The 17,344-nt window shown below is 44.2% G+C and overlaps 1 protein-coding gene across 11 annotated transcripts in view; it reads left to right on the top strand.

The window, feature by feature from the left end:
• Positions 1 to 17,344, top strand: part of NTM (neurotrimin) — an 816,980-nt gene that overhangs the window by 664,695 nt on the left and 134,941 nt on the right. For 10 of the 11 annotated variants that reach the window (XM_033171377.1, XM_033171387.1, XM_033171386.1 and 7 more), the window contains one exon: positions 10,085 to 10,317. In XM_033171377.1, the coding sequence (XP_033027268.1) occupies positions 10,085 to 10,317 (233 nt within the window). Of the gene's footprint in view, positions 1 to 2,213; positions 2,252 to 10,084; positions 10,318 to 17,344 lie in introns of those variants that run through there. The other variant, XM_033171388.1, reaches the window with a different exon arrangement.

Here is a 17,344-nt window from a genome sequence, read left to right as displayed (position 1 = left end):
AGGTTGAAATATGTGTGGAATGCATATATTGGTGAAAATAGCATACACAAATGCATTATAATGAAGGAAATTGTTTTGCAAAAATATGTACATAAGGGAGAACTTCAGCTTGTGTTCATAAGGATGTTCATAAGGATTTAAGGCAAACCAGTGTGGAAACGAGGATAGCTGAATTTAAGTTTGGGAAAGTGAGAAAGGGAAACTGAATCGGACAGGTTCACTCACCTCAATCTGACCAAGGCTCTGTGGGCAGTGACCTTGGATCAGGCCTTCTCAGTAGTGGTATCCCAGCTCTTGGCTTGACTGCTTGGTGCCTCATCCTGTGAATTCATGTGCTAGCCTACAACCATTTCATTTGACCAGTTTCATTTCAAAAGTGGGTTGTTTTGCTTTGTTCTCAAATTGCTTTTAGTGGTTTATTGTTCTGCTACTGCTGCTTACTCTTTCGCTTTTAAGAAATGTCAGCCTTCTATGACATTTATGTTTCTTGGTAATTTTGGTACATTTCATTTTGTTTTGAATGTGTCTGCCTCCGTGCAATATAAGCATGTTGAATGGCAGAATAAAAACACTATAAGAAAATAAACAAAATGATCTTACTGGGATTATATGTCCATCACTTCCTCAGGCTGGATCCCTCCTTCTGCAACATGGGGTTAATAATACTGACCTGCCCCTGCAGGGCAGTTGTAAAAATGGGTGAGATAACGTATGTGAATGCTGTTTGTTAAAGCAGTGCAATCTTATTATGCTTACTCATAAGTAAGTTCCATATAGGATTCTGTACCAACTGGTCCACTGCTGCCTGCGTGGAAGTTGCTAAGTGTGATGGATCTGTAGGTCTAGCAGAACCCAGATCAACAGGAGCCCTGCACTTGATATCCTATCAGCTAAGGCCATACATGGGTATGACAACCAGTTAGATCAAATTCCCAGATCTGCCTTCACTGAGCAATAGAAAATAATGCATTCACTAACTCCATCTGATCCACTGGAATGTAGAAGGAGAATGGCACATTGGAACAGAAGAACAAATTACCTATATCTAAACTAGATGATCAAACTGAGTGGCTACCTCCAAAGCCTTTCAGTATTGTTGTAGTTTTTTTTTTTTTTTTTTCAGGGAAGGGGGTTAGTCTGAATGATGCCCCGAGTCCCTTCCAATTCTTGGGATTATATACCCAGTGAATGTTCAGATCTAATGGAGGGTTCTGTTGTTGAACTGCTCAGACGAGTTTCTTTGTGGGACAGTGACCATACCTGGCCAGTTAAGTGTCCTCAGCAGCATCCCAAACAAAGGAGTCAGGTTGAGAGAGCTAAAGTTAAGTGAGAGTGCCCTCCAATCTAATGGGTACCCCCCTCACCTGGCTGGTAGATAAAGGGACAGTAGCCAATGCAGTGTGTGAGAGCTGAGCTAAGGAGCAGAATGAAAGCTGGATACATAGAGACCAGCTTGCTCTGTGCTGGATCCAAGGCTGTGACTAATGAAGAAGCAAGCATTAGGCAAGACCTAATGCTGTGAGGCCCTCCATCCCATGCTCAGGTTATATACATGTGTAAATAAAGCCATATATCCTTAAGACACCACAAGTCACCAGGAAACTGAACCCATGCAAGTACTTGGAATCCCTGGTGTCTCTTGCTTTATGGAGTTTGGGACACATGTAACACCATATTGTTTTGTTCTTAAAAACCGTTGTTCAGTTAGGGAAGCCTTCTATAGAATTTCTAAAGAATGAGCAAGACCTGTTGGAGTTGTCTTCTGTGACACTTTGTTCCTCTTCCAGGACTGACTTGACTCTCTTCCGAGTGACTTTCCTCCTTTTATTTCCAGACGCAAAACACCACTTGTTGGCCTTTCTCTCGCATTCTCCTTGTTGCCATGGCTCTGCAGAAGGATGTGGGGTTTTTGTTTTTTTACGATTGTACCTCTCTCTTCGTCTGTGCATGTGAGTGTGTGCCTCCCCCCCCATGTGTGTGTGTGTGTGTGTGTGTGTGTAAAAAGACTTTGAGATTCCTAGAGTTCAGCATAACAAGGGCCGGTTCTAAGCCTGCTGTTGTTTGCATCGCCACAGCTGCCAAAGGCAGTGAGGTCTAGGGGATTGGGGAGCGAGGCGAGAGGCACAGTACTCGCTGAGCTGTTTTGAGCTCATCCTGTCAGGAAAGGCAAGGATCAGGCAGCAGCAGCCTTGAAGCGGAGGAACGCAAGCGGTGCGCCAACAGAGCTCATGGAAAGATTTGCGTGCATAAGGTGGTTAAGGGGAGCTGGAATCCTGCACCCAGTTTAATGCACAGCTAAGTCCTGCTGGAAGAAATGGGATTTGTATGCTGCATGGAAGTTGACAGCAGGATTTGAGCCGGCAGGAGTGAGCCAAAAATAAAAGGGGGAGGTGAGGAAATGGGGGGGAGAGAGGGGGGAGAGAGAGAGAAGGAAGCAGACCCTGCAACCTTCTGTAGCTGGTGCATTTGGTGTTGTGGCCCCACTTGGAACAGGCAAAATGCATGAAATTAGGCATGATTGTTCTCAAGGAGGGTTTGCGACGTGTCAGGGTTCTTGATGCATTTCCTGCCTGTCCCTTTTTAAACAGCAGTGATTGCAGACCAACCAGTGTTCTGCTGAATGTTATCGTTTTGGCCAGTTGCCACAACCGGAGGTTGATGATTGGAAGTGTTTGCATATGTAAAAGATTGCATCTTTTGAATGCAGGTGGGTCAGTTAAGTAGCAAGGACCCTAAATCTGTAGTCTGGTTGTAACCAAAGTACAGAACATCGTAGTCAAAAGCATACCCAGGGCATCTCCGTGTGAGGAAGGGTTCCCGTCACACTCGTCAAAGGCTGTTCAGTACCTCTCCTTGGCAGCATATTTTCAGAGTCAAGAAACTAAAGACTGAAACAATGCAAACGTATGACTGTTCCTCTGAGCATATGAAAAGTGTATTTTCTTCATTGTTGGAGAGAGTCTCCATATACCAGGACTTAAGAGGAAGGTAAAGGTAAAGGGACCCCTGACCATTAGGTCCAGTCGCAGATGACTGGGGTTGCGGCGCTCATCTCGCTTTACTGGCCAAGGGAGCCGGTGTGACTAAGCCGCTTCTGGCGAACCAGAGCAGCACACGGAAATGCTGTTTCCCTTCCCACCAGAGCTGTACCTATTTATCTACTTGCACTTAGATGTGCTTTCGAACTGCTAGGTTGGCAGGAGCAGGGACCAAACAATGGGAGCTCACCCCGTCGCGGGGATTCAAACCGCCGACCTTCTGATCGGCACGCCCTAGGCTCTGTGGTTTAGACCACAGCGCCACCCACATCCCAAAAGGAAGGTATGTCTAATCAAATGATGTTCTTTCTCACCTGTGTATTTATGCATTCACCTATGCTTCGATCGGCAGAATTGGCACTGTTACAGGTGCCACCTAATATCCCTTCCACATTTGCAAGAGCTCCATCTTTTAGTTTGGGAGCACCTACACTTTGGAACTCCCTGCCTGTTGATATCAGGAAGGTGCCTTCACTATACACTTTTCACTACCTTCTAAAAACATCCTTGTCTAGGCAAGCCTACCCAGATGTTCAGAAAGTTGATGTAGGTTTTAATCTGTTTTTAGTCTATTTTTTAATGTTTTGAAACTTTAAATTGTTGATGTTTTATTGATAATTTGATTATTTTATCTTTTTTGTAATAATAATAATAATAATAATAATAATAATAATAATAACAACAACAACTTATTATTTATACCCCGCCCATCTGGCCGGGTCTCCCCAGCCACTCTGGGCAGCCTCCAACAAATACCAAAATACAATACAGAGTCACAAATTGAAAACTTCCCTAAACAGGGCTGCCTTCAGGTATTTTCTAAATGACAGGTAGTTGTTTATATCTCTAACTCCTGATGGGAGGGTGTTCCACAGGGCGGGCGCCACTACCGAAAAGGCCCCCTGTCTGGTTCCCTGTAGCTTTGCTTCTCGCGGTGAGGGAACCGTCAGAAGGCCCCCGGTGCTGGATCTCAGTGTCTGGGCTGAATGATGGGGCTGGAGACGCTCTTTCAGGTATACAGGACCGAGGCCGTTTAGGGCTTTAAAGGTCAACACCAACACTTTGAACTGTGCTCGGAAACGTACTGGGAGCCAATGCAGATCTCTCAGGACCGGTGTTATATGGTCCCGGCGGCCACTCCCAGTCACCAGTCTAGCTGCCGAATTCTGGATTAATTGCAGTTTCCAGGTCACCTTCAAAGGTAGAGCACGTTGCAGTAGTCCAAGCGGGAGATAACTAGAGCATGCACCACTCTGGCAAGACAGTCTGCGGGCAGGTAGGGTCTCAGCCTGCGTACCAGATGGAGCTGGTAGACAGCCGCCCTGGACACAGAATTAACCTGTCCTTCCATGGACAGCTGTGAGTCCAAAATGACTCCCAGGCTGCGCACCTGGTCCTTCAGGGGCACAGTTACCCCATTCAGGACCAGGGAATCCTCCACACCTGCCCTCCTCCTGTCCCCCAAAAAGAGTACTTCTGTCTTGTCAGGATTCAACCTCAATCTGTTAGCTGCCATCCATCCTCCAACAGCCTCCAGGCACTCACACAGGACCTTCACCGCCTTCACTGGTTCTGATTTAAAAGAGAGGTAGAGCTGGGTGTCATCTGCATATTGATGAACACCCAACCCAAACCCCCTGATGATCTCTCCCAGCAGCTTCATATAGAAATTAAAAAGCATGGGGGAGAGGACAGAACCCTGAGGCACCCCACAAGTGAGAGCCCAGGGGTCTGAACACTCATCCCCCACCACCACTTTCTGAACACGGCCCAGGAGGAAAGAGCAGAACCACTGTATAACAGTGCCCCCAGCTCCCAACCCCTCTAGCCGGTCCAGAAGGATGTTATGGTCGATGGTGTCAAAGGCCGCTGAGAGATCCAGCAGAACCAGGAAACAGCTCTCACCTTTGTCCCTAGCCCGCCGGAGATCATCAACCAGCGCAACCAAGGCAGTTTCAGTCCCATGATGAGGTCTGAATCCTGATTGGAAGGGATCCAAATGGTCCGCATCTTCCAGACGTGCTTGGAGTTGTTCAGCAACCACCCACTCAATCACCTTGCCCAAGAATGGTAGATTTGAGACTGGGCGATAGTTGGCCATATTGGCCGGGTCTAGAGATGTTTTTTTAAGAAGCGGTTTAATGACCACCTCTTTCAGCGGGTCTGGAAAGATTCCCTCGCAGAGGGAAGCATTCACCACCGCGCAGAGCCCATCGCCCTGTCCACACCCTCAGAGGTAACAGATAGGAATTGATCCCATGAAACATGACTAGACAGGGCTCTAGCACTCTCCCGCCCCGGCCCTGCTCCCACGGTGGAGTCTACCTCCTTCTGAATCTGAGCGACTTTATCTGCAAAAAACTTTGCAAAAGCATTGCAGGAGATCTTGTAAACAGCTTTGAGGTGTGGTTTTTGTTGTGGTTTTTGTTTTTTCTTTACAACCAAGCAATGTGTACATTTTACGAAATAAGTAAATAAAATAAATTTAAGCATTTACATGTTTTTGGTTTGTTCAGCATTTCTATGTGGTTTGCCAAAAATGGAAAAGGAAGACGACAATGAAAACATATCAAGCGACTCATTCCCCATTCAAACTAGACTAGGCATCATGTATTTTGCTCAAAGTGAAGCACTGAGGATCCCTGTGACTGAAACCCTGGGCTACTGTCCTTCCGGGGACAGCAAAAACTAACTAACTCTTGTGTTGGTGCTTGACTCTGGAGCTTTAAGAAGAGATTGCAACCAGTGTGGGGTGGGCATCCTGGCTCTGCGCATCTTGGGGCCTTGAGGAGCGTCTCCATGTGATAAGGGGAGATTGTGTGACCAGGTGCTGTGAAGGGTGAAAACACTTATTTCACTGCATCGTCATGCGTTGCCTGTGCCCCACTGCCTTTCAAAAGCACTTAAATGGCCATTTGATGGAGGGAATGGTTGGATTACACACTGTCTGCCTCCATTATTGTCCACGGGTACCCAGACCTCGGCATTTCACAAAGGTCAGGCATGAGGAGAAGGGGAGAGAGAAGGGGAACTCGAAATATATTTTTTTTTCTTAAATCCTTCTCGCTGGCCTGAGAAACTTCCCACCTCTTTCCTTCCACAGTCAGAAATATATCGTAGCGACAGCATATCTCTCCATCTCTAGAAACCCTGTTTTCAAAATGTTGCGCTAGCTGTCAATTCATTTTCAGAACCATTTTAAGGATATATATATATCCTTAAAAATCCTATCACTGCTACTTTGAGAGGCCACCTCCTTGCTATATTCTCGAAAAAGAAGAAAAAGAAGAAGAGGAGGAGGAGGAGGAGGAGTTTGGATTTGATATCCCGCTTTATCACTAGCCTAGGGAGTCTCAAAGTGGCTAACATTCTCCTTTCCCTTCCTCCCCCACAACAAACACTCTGTGAGGTGAGTGGGGCTGAGAGACTTCAAAGAAGTGTGACTAGCCCAAGGTCACCCAGCAGCTGCATGTGGAGGAGCGGAGACGCGAACCCGGTTCACCAGATTACGAGTCTACCGCTCTTAACCACTACACCACACTGGCTCTCCCCAGAGGCTCCCCACACATGAACTCATAGGGAAGTTTGTGATGTTTGTGTTTGTATACTGTGTTTAATTTGTTGGAAGCCACCCGGAGTGGCTGGGGCAATCCAGTCAAATGGGCGGCGCATATATATATGCACACTATTGCTATCCATGATAGCCCTGCATCTGTGTATTTTATATAAGTACTTGTGCTTGCTGTTCACAGTTCATGATCTGCCAGGACATTGTGCTGCACCATTCCTACTGAAAATCATGGGAACCGTGCAAGGCTGAGTCTCAATTAAGCACTGCTATTAAGCAAGGCCTTGTAGTATCCTGGAAATGTTGATGTGCCTCTTTCCTAAATGGTGGGGGACTTGCCTTGGTTCATTGACTGCAGCAATCTGATGTGTGGTCCATTAGCTCTACTTGTGTTGGGTGACATCTGTGTAATATTTGGTGATCCATCAGTTGGGAACCCAGGAATCAGCTTGTATCACAACCACTGTTTTAAAGAAGAAGAAGACGGCAGCAGCGACATAATGGAGTGAGCAGTGGATGGAATACAAACATTCTGTCTTTAGCGTGAGCAAGTTTTACGTTTGGACATTATCCCCCATCATTGGCCTTTTAACATCGCTCTTCCTCTGAGTTATGAGGGCTGTTAAACATAAAGCATGCTTTAAAGGGAGCCTCTTCTCGGCCAGCTTTCTCGCTGGAGGGGGATTGGTGGTGCTGTCAAAATGAGATGCCTTGGCGGCATGCGCTGCCTCCATTTAATAGTGCCATTCAAGATTTGGGATCAAGGACAAGTGAGAAATCCAAAATGCGTCAGATAAAGCGCTCATGAAATGAGGTTGCAAAGTGGTTGATATGCAAGCGAGGAAATCTGGGGGGGGAGGGGAATGTGCTGGGGATTGCAGTACATTGAATGTGACTGGAAACAGCTGGAAATGGACAAAAAAATCCCCCAGTCCCACCTCTGATTGGGAACATGAAAGTTCCAATTCAGCTCTCGGTGCTTTGGAGTGACGTGAAATAAACTGTCACTGGAAATGTTGACGTCCTGGCCGTTTTATTATTGTTGTTGTTTAATTGGATTTTATGGAAGTGAGATTTCTGTATATTTTATGTTGACGCGCTATGCACTGAATCTAGCAGTGCCAGAGGAAAGGAGGATGGTGGTTTCAAATACGTTTTTATTCTATCCAATCTACTCCTATCATTCCTGAGCTTTGGCCTTGTTGGCAAGGGCTGATGGGAACTGGAACCCAACACCATCTGATGGGCCACAGGTTCTCATCCCTGCAGTTGAGGAACTGCCAGCCTTATCTACCCAACATACTTAGGATTGTGTTGCACAACCCACAAAGTTCAGCAGGGCATCTCCCTAGTAAGTGTGGATTTATGGGTAAGGGAAATTGCTCAGTGGTGGGGCATCTCCCTTAAATGCAGGAGGTCTCAGTTTCAGTCCCTGGCATCTTCAGATAAACCTGAGAATGACACCCTGTCTGAAATCTGGATAGCTGCTGCCAGTCAGAGCAGACAGTACTGAGCTAGATGGACCAATGTTCTAATTTGGTATAAGGTAACTTCCTAGATTTCTGTAATTAGAAAACTTTTCAAATATATATAGTAGATTTTTTTTGAACTTTTACTATATTTCTTACCTATCCTTCACCATAAGATTCATAAGATACAGGGGTGGGTTACAGTGAAGGATGGTTTGATAAATTCAATTCATTTCACATCTGAAGGTACACCTATCTAATTTGTACTATCCAGCAGGATATGTGAACCAAAATTCACCCATTCTTTAAAATTCACATTTCTCTGAATTTTGCAGTGCAGTTCTCCAGCCAAGTAATGTGTACAGAAATGCTGAGGCTGAAGTGTGCATGTGGATACATTAATTCATATATAAGTGAACGTAACAAACAAAATGCCTTTGCAAAGAATTATGTATTAGGCAACATTGCATACAGGAATGTGTAGGTGAGGATAAATTCACACTACCAAGCTGATAAATTTTCACGAAGAATTGTGTTTTTTGTTCTTAAATCACAAGCTGATGTGGAAATGTGGAGAACTGAACTAAGTCTGGAAAAATGAGAAACTGAGCAGGACCAAAATTGGCAGATTCACCCGCCGCTGGTTACAAGAGTATCATAGACAGTTCTAAATGCAGTGGGTCTTCAGCTTGTGCAACGGTTAAGTTGCAGGGGTCCACATGCAAAAGCAAAAATGAATAACACCTGGAAAACCCCTGAATCTCCACCCCGTTTGACCATCCCTTCCTGTCCAGGGCAGGACTTGCCCTCTGCCTCACTTACTGAGCTCTGAGAAGGTTGCATGAAAGCCCTGGCATTATCTTCTCAGAGCCTTGTAAGAAAGGCGGGGGGCTCAAAAATTTCTTTCTGCAGCAGGTTTTCTCTACTTTATTTATTTATTAGCTGTGCATCTAAGTTTGCTATCCCATAGATAAATTGCAGGTCCACTGTACATATTACACACACAAGTAAATTTATCCTAACCAGAACAGAAACAGTATAAAGCCAATATGAGAGGTGGCTTCCACAAAACTGTCAGAGGTGCATCTTCAACATACAGAAACAGTTTGTTCTTGATATGAGCTTTCGTGTGCATGCACACTTCTTCAGACGCACATGAAAGCTCATACCAAGAACAAACTTAGTTGGTCTCTAAGGTGCTACTAGAAGGATTTTTTTTTTTTTGTTTCGACTATGGCAGACCAACACGGCTACCTACCTGTATACAGAAACAGCTGCACAATGAGGCATCTGGATGCACCTCTGTGGGGAGGAGGTTCCACAATTGGGGGGGGGGGGGTTGTCACAGAGAAAGTCCTCTCCCAACCCACCATCCCTGCACTTCTGAGGGTGGTGGAACTACCAAGATTGCATTCCCCCCCCCCTCCCTGCTGATCTTAGCACCAGAGAGGGTTGGTGGGGATGGAGGTTTTCTTTCAGATGTTTGGAGCCTAAGTTGTACAGAACAGAAAGTTCGGGGGAAAGTTGCACGAACTTTCAAAGAAGCAAGAACTGCAAAGAAGTTAGTGGCGGATGCTGGCAGTGACCATGCATGGGGAAAATTAAGGGAATGGCTTTGAGATGGCCAGGGAAGGGTGGGTGATCTTCCTTGAAAATGGTTTCTAGGTACCAAAGGGCCAGCTTAACAAGAGCTCAAAGGTGTGTGCCTATGAAATAATTGATATTCTTTCCTTTGGAGGAGTGCCAGAATGGATCTGAGGGTTAAGGTTAAAATTTTTAGATGGAAGAAGATGTCCAGAGTGCAGCCCTTGGATCCAAGTAAAGTGCTGACATCTCCCTCTTGGGAGAACGGAGGTTTCGGCTCCGAGAAAATGCTTCTCACAGCAAAGCTAAAAAAAGGAGAGAAGGGAAGGGGGGAGGCAAAGTGTCGGAAATCATATAAAATAGCCCCTCAAAAGGCCCACATGCTGATGATGACCATCTCTGCCCCTTTCTCTTTCTGAATACAGGTGCATTGTGGATAACCGAGTGACCCGGGTAGCCTGGCTCAACCGCAGCAGCATTCTCTATGCTGGCAATGACAAGTGGTGTTTGGATCCACGAGTGGAACTTATCGCCAACACCAAGACTGACTACGCCATCCGGATAAACGAGGTGGACGTGTACGATGAGGGGCCCTACACCTGCTCTGTGCAGACGGACAATCATCCCAAGACGTCGCGGGTCCATCTCATCGTGCAAGGTAGGGGCTCAGGGAAGCCTGAGGGGTTCGTGGAAACAAGTGAGTTTCTAGTCCTCGTGCTGGAACAAGTGTTCTTGAAGGCACGAAAGCATAAAAATCATGAAGAATAATCAATCTATCTAATATATTTGCTCTCTCACACACAAGCCTTCATGTTTTACTTCCCTGCCCCTTAGTTTTGCTGCTCTTAATTTTGAATGTGCAAAATATAAAGTTGTTTGTCTAGTAAAGGCATGGTGGCTTGGATTGTGCAGGCTGAAAAAAAATTGTGTGGGTGTGAGAGATTGGGGTGGGGATCTGTCCATTTTAGTTTCTTATTCTCCCATTGTAGGTTCAGTTCTCCACATTACCACATTACCACATTATGAAAATCCATTAGCATTTTGGTGTGCATTTCTCCTAAGATGTACGCCTAATAGTACACAGTTTTGCCTAATATATATCTGCAAAGCAATTTCACCCAATATTGTACATTTTCATATGTTATTTGCACTCATGCATGCTCATCTTGCCCTAGCATATGCATGTTTGCCGCATTGCAAAAAATCTGTTGAAGTGCAAATTTTGAAGGACGGCTGGTTTTCAATTCATTTATTGATTCAGAAAGTGTGGATTAGGTTGGTTCGCCTTTAAACGGGAACTGAATTGCATTTCTCCCCCATCCTTGCTGGGGAGTGAGGGGAACTTGTGTTGTCTGTGAATTGCTACACTCTTAGTGCACGAGTGGGGCTACTGGGCAGGAATTAATGTTGCAGGGGGGATTCTAATCCATTTGCCATCAGCCATCTCTCTAGGATTTGGCTGGAAGCCATCTTAGCATGACACAGTAGCTTGACTATTGGAATCTCATCTTGGGCTAATTTTCAAATGCTGATGGGTGTATTGATTTGGAAACAAGCTGGGTTAAGAAAGGCATTGGTCTTGTACACCAAGCCGACCTGAGCTAATCCGCTGTCGATATGTTGGGGCTGAGCGTTATTGACAGACTAATGAATAGGAGACCAAAAAATAAAATAAATAAATAAAGAATAAATTCCAGTACTCTTTTTCCTCTTCTTTTTCTTGCTCTTAAAGCAATCAAGGAAAAATAAATAGAGCTTGCGCTCCCCTCCCTTCGCCATCTCCACTGCCCGTGAAACAACCAAAAATAAAAAAAGAGGGATGCATTACTTAGCCGGGCATTTTCTGTTTATCTTGCAAACTTTTATTACCTGTCCAGATTTCTTAAATCAAAGTCAATCACATGGAGGAGGAAAAAAAATGTTGAAGCTGCAATCAAGCAGCTGAGGAGGTGTAATTATATTGGATCCATCCTCAAGCTGGCGCCTTGTTTCTTGACCCCAGCCCTTGATATCTTCTGGTATTTAAAATCAATCCTGCCTGTTTGCAGTGGTTGTTTTCTCTTCATTTCATTCTGTTTTCTGGAAGGAAGACATCTGGTTTCCTCAAGAAAGGAATGCATAATGGCAGTTAAAGATTTGCAGCTCACACGGGGAAGCTTTTGCAGGCTGCATTGCCTTCTGGGAAACCTTCTCTGGGACACCTGCCAGTCATGGACAGGGCCAGAGGCAGAAGTGTGTGGAGGAACTAACATAACTTTTATTTTTGTACAGTTGGATATTTTCTACAAAAATTCACACACTGCTCTCTACATACCCTCCAACTTTTCTCCAGTGAAAACAGGGACATCTTATTCCATAGTAGTAGTAGTAGTAGTAGGTAGTAGTAGTAGTAGTAGTAGTAGTAGTAGTAGCAGTAATTGTATTATTAATGCCCCACCCATCTGACTGGGTTGCCTCAGCCACTCTAGGCGGTTTCCGACATATATAAAAACATAAGAAAACATTTTAAAGAAAACTTTACTATGCAGAGTTGCCTTCAGATGTCTTCTAAAGGTTGTATAGCTACTTATCTCCTTGGCTCAGGGGGTCGCATAACTCCATACCCTCCAACATTTCTCCAATGAAAATAGGGATGTCCTGAGTAATAGCAGGACATTCTGGAACCAAATCAGAAACCAGGATGGCTTCTGTAAATCTTCTGTCCCTGGAAAACAGGGACCTACGGGGAGTCTGGTCTCTATCCTCCATCCAGGCAAGTAAGAAAAATGATCAGAGTTCAAGGACCCAATCCACCCAGGCAAAATCTCTCAAAGATTGGGAAGGAGGATGTGAAGAAGCACCAGTGAGTTGTGTGGCCTGGGGAGAGAGGGTGGCTGGGAAGTATCTTGAGGGCCAGATAGAGAGACTTGGAGGGTCACATTCATGCCCCACACCTGAGGTTCTTCTGCTTTATAGGATATTGCTATTTTAAGAGACAATATGTCCTTGTATCCAACCCAGAGCTGTCAACATTCCCTTTTTTTGCATTGGGAAATGGCGCTGGAATAAGGGAATTTCCCCGTAAAAAAGGGAAAGTTGACAGCTATGTTCCTTTTATATATATATATATGTGTGTGTGTGTGTGTGTGTGTGTGTGTGTGTGTGTATTATTTTTATACTAAACTACTACAATAATAGTTAAACAAACATTTTCATACATTTTCCATTTGGCTATTGAGCCGTGACTTCCGTCAATCCCTTCAAATGGCTTTCTAAATTTTAATTTAAGATTATACTTCTTTAATCAACCATTGCTTACATTATCAAAAAAGAAGTTTCCCTTACTTTACTATCCTACTTACAATAATACTTCTGCACATTCACTACAAAACTTCTTGAAATCCTATTAACGTATTCAAATGTAAATTGTCTTTCAAATAATTCGTAAATTTTAACCAGTCTTTGATGAATTTCTGGTCCCGCTGCTCTCGGATTCTTCCCGTTAGTTTGTCCATTTCTGCATAATCAGTCAATTTCACTGTCCATTCTTCTTTCGTCGGTAATTCTTCTTGTTTCCATTTTTGTGCTAGAAGGATTCTAGCTGCAGCCGTTGCGTATTGGAAAAGTCTAATGTCTTTTTTTTCAATGTCTGTGCCTACTATACCTAACAAAAAGGCTTCAGGTTTCTTAACAAAATTATATCTCAACATTAAGTTGACAGCTATGTTCCAACCTGGAAGTCTCTCTTAACTGTCTTGGAAGTGAATATTTGGAATTTGGAGTATTTGCAATGAGCTGTTATCATCTCTGGAGCAGATTGAGGGAGATATGGAAGAATGCAATAAGTTATTACTCTATGAATTGGAAATAATAATAATAATAATAATAATAATAATAATAATAATAATAATAATAATACCACCATAGTAGTAGGTAGGAACCAAAGTGACCTGTGGGCAGGTGTATGGAAGAAAGCACATGCTGCAACAGTTCACAAAGGAAAATAGGACTACACTTGTAAAATACCTGTACTCCGGGGTTCATTTCAAAAATCACCCCTAGCACATCCCCCTCCTCTTATGCATTGCTGAAGTTTTTTTGATCTGTGTCTTTTTTTTTAAATTGCACTTATATTTGATCTTTTCCTCCATGGAGCTCAAGATAGTGTACAGTACATGGTTCTTCCTCCCTTTTCTCTCTTAATCCCCAGAAAAACCCTTTGAGGTAGGTTAGGCTGAGAGACAGTGATTGGCCCTCAAGATCACCCAGTGAGCTTCATGTCCAAGTAGGGATTTGAACCCTGGACTCCCAGGTCCTCATCTGACACTTGAACCACTCCATCATCCTGGTTCTCTTGTAAATGGATGCAGCATACTTTTCAGTAGTCTGTCCTGCAATCACTTCTAAATGATGGTGTTTGTTCTTTTTGGTTAAATATATACTAGAAGAGGAACAAAATTGTCTGATAATATGCTTTCACTTTTTCCAAATATATACCTCTCCATCTGCAGTGTAGGAAATGACAGACTGTGCACCGCATGATTCTTTAATGTCTATGAGCGGGCATTTATGGCTGAGCTGAAATTCTCTCCACCACCAGCACCACTACCACCACCACCACCACCCCGCCAAATTCCACAGACCCATTTGTGAGTCTTCAGATTTGGGAGACACTCCAGCTATTTTCAGCTATGAGCTGAGTTTTTGAGAAGTGTCACAGAACTCAGCAACACTCATGCTGGCTGCTCACAGCTTGCAATCCACACTTAGTGTCTGCTCACATGGGCTAATGTCAAGCCAGATTCCCCACTGCCTATGCTTTGCTGTGTCATTGACGTTTGTGTGTCTTTCTGTCTGTCTGTCTGTGTGTCCATCCCTAAATGCAGAGCATTACATTTATCCAATTCTCCAGCCCATGAAGATTATTCTTAATATTGATTCCATCATTTAGACTGTTAGATATGCCTCCTTGTGTCTTCTGCAGATTTAGATGCAATCACACCACTCCAGAACTTCTTCCAGTTTGACTCAGAGCGATTAAGATGCATTTGTTGGTTGTGGTTGCTTGACCATCTGCGGATGCATTTAACAATAGTGTTGTCCAGCCCACATTTTACCATCTTGTCAACCAAGTTGCCATGGGAGACCTTATAAAACATGTTTCTGAAACAGAGATATAACAAAACAAAACAAAAAAATAAAAAAAATTCCTTCCAGTAGCACCTTAGAGACCAAGAACAAACTTAGTTGGTCTCTAAGGTGCTACTGGAAGGATTTTTTTAAAAAAAATTTATTTTGTTTTGACTATGGCAGACCAACACGGCTACCTACCTGTAACTAGAGATATAACAGATATGTGGAGTTCCTGACTACCTGGACCATTAACAAAGGTCCGTATAGTTAAAGCTATGGTTTTCCCAGTAGTAATGTATGGAAGTGAGAACTGGAGCATAAAGAAGACTGATCGCCGAAGAATTGATGCTTTTGAATTATGGTGCTGGAGGAGGCTCTTGAGAGTCCCATGGACTGCAAAAAGATCAAACTTATCCATTCTTAAACAAATAAGCCCTGAGTGCTCACTAGAAGGACAGATCCTGAAGTTGAGGCTCCAGTACTTTGGCCACCTCATGAGAAGAGAAGACTCCCTAGAAAAGACCCTGATGTTGGGAAAGATGGAGGGCACAAGGAGAAGGGGACGGCAGAGGATGAGATGGTTGGACAGTGTTCTCGAAGCTACTAACATGAGTTTGGCCAAACTGCGAGTGGCAGTGAAGGATAGGCGTGCCTGGCGTGCTCTGGTCCATGGGGTCACAAAGAATCGGACATGACTGAACAACAACAACAAAACTGCCAAATAGGAGATAAAGTTGCCCTGGCATTATAAACTCCTGCTGACATGTAGTAATCAAGGCATTGTTTTCTAAATGCCCTTTTACCTACAGGTCAGGAGTGATGGAGCGCGAGAGGTGACTCACTGTGCCTGGGCTCTTGGCAGCAGCAGCAGCACTGCTGCTTACTGGGAGGTAGAGGGCAAGGAAGCAGGGAGCTCAGCACTCTGAGGGTGCACTAGTAGAGATGTTGGATTGACTGAACCCACACACTGCCAACTTTCCTCACTCCTCCTAGTAACTAGCAGCACCACCCCTGCCAGCAATCCATTTTTAGATAGATTTTATTAAAGTCTGAAAAAGAACATAAAGATTATCAAATTTTTATCATATATGAAAAACTAATCTAAATAAAAACCCAAATTTTAAAATGGGGGGAGCAAGCAAGCCAGAGAAAAAGAGAACTTGCCATTCTTCATCTGTCAGCTATATGTAGAAAATTATTTAATGCACCCACTCCAAGACAATACCCAACAAATCCACTTTCTGTAGCCCAATGTTATCTTCAGTCCTCAAACCCAGATATCATCAGTTGATTTCTTCCATGCAAAAAGTCTACAAGGCGTTTCCACTGCCAGCAATCCAGCTGCATGGAGGTACCCCGCCCTGACGGTTGCTCCTGACGCAGATTATCTGCTTAATAATCTCATCTAGAATTTTGCCCACATTGGCATCAGACTGAGAAGCTTGCCATTGCCCAAATCCGCCTTTTGCCGTCTTCTAAAAACTGGGGCAAAATTTCCATTTGTAGTTGTCTGCCATTTAACCATTTCCCAAGAATTCTCAAAGATTGCAGTCAGTGGCCCTGAAACGTCTGAAGGATGATTCAGCACCCCACAGAATCATAGAATCACAGAATTGTAGAGTTGGGATCCCAAGGGTCATCTAGTCCAACCCCTTGCAATGCAGGAATCTCAACTAAAGCATCCATGACAGATGGCCATCCATTATGTAATTCACCTGGTCTTGGAGAGTTGAGGCTGTGGCCAGCTCCCACCCATTTCTTCATCCAACCAGCCCATGTCTTTTTCAAGGCCTTGTTCACCTTCTGCAAGCTCATTTTGATCACCGAAATGCTTTTTCATCTCTGCATTGCCTCTTGCTTTTTTGTTTTATTTTATTTGTTGGGGGGTGGGCAAAGTGCTGAGGTTAACCACCCGTCTGCATGGAATTGACTTCCAGCATACTATGTGGAGCCACTGAAGGCAAATGATGGGCCCAGGTGGCCATGCACCTAAAGCAAAAGGCAGAAAGGTAATGGGGATCCATTCCACAGAGCTCTCCGTAGCATCCTTCCCTCAGGGATAGGAAAGGGCCTTTGGGCAAATTCCTGCAAGTGAGATAATGAGGGGGGGCCCTCAACAAGCAATTAAATTCTGCCCTGGGGCTTGCAGCATTTTCTCTGGGGATGAGGCTCCAAGGACAGGGAGTTCTTCCCCTGTATATGTATCCATTCTATTTTCTTTAGAGTCCCAGTGATGGAAGGACTGATAGAAATTCTGCCCACGTAGCTGGGTGAACATGTCACATGATTTTACCCTTTCAACTTGCCTAAGACACTAAGGCAGCAATCCTGTATCCAGTTACCTTGGGGCACAGGTAGAAGGAAGTATTTGTCTCTTTCTGGTCCGTGTCAGTTTTGCATGTGTCTATCCACAAGTCTTTTCTGCCCTGTTCCACATTAATCGGTGGTGGTGGTGGTGGTTGTTATTTATTCCTGCAATAATTTGTACCAAGGAGTGCCAGGAATAAAAGGCTCTATATTGCATCAAGAAAATTCTTTCCAGCCAGTTACCTGCTACTTATCCCAAATGTCTT

Source organism: Lacerta agilis, chromosome 15 (assembly GCF_009819535.1).
Source record: "Lacerta agilis isolate rLacAgi1 chromosome 15, rLacAgi1.pri, whole genome shotgun sequence".
In the NCBI taxonomy this organism is placed as follows: domain Eukaryota; kingdom Metazoa; phylum Chordata; class Lepidosauria; order Squamata; family Lacertidae; genus Lacerta; species Lacerta agilis.
The sequence above is the reverse complement of the archived record's forward strand: the minus strand, read 5'-3'. Positions and strand labels throughout refer to the sequence as shown.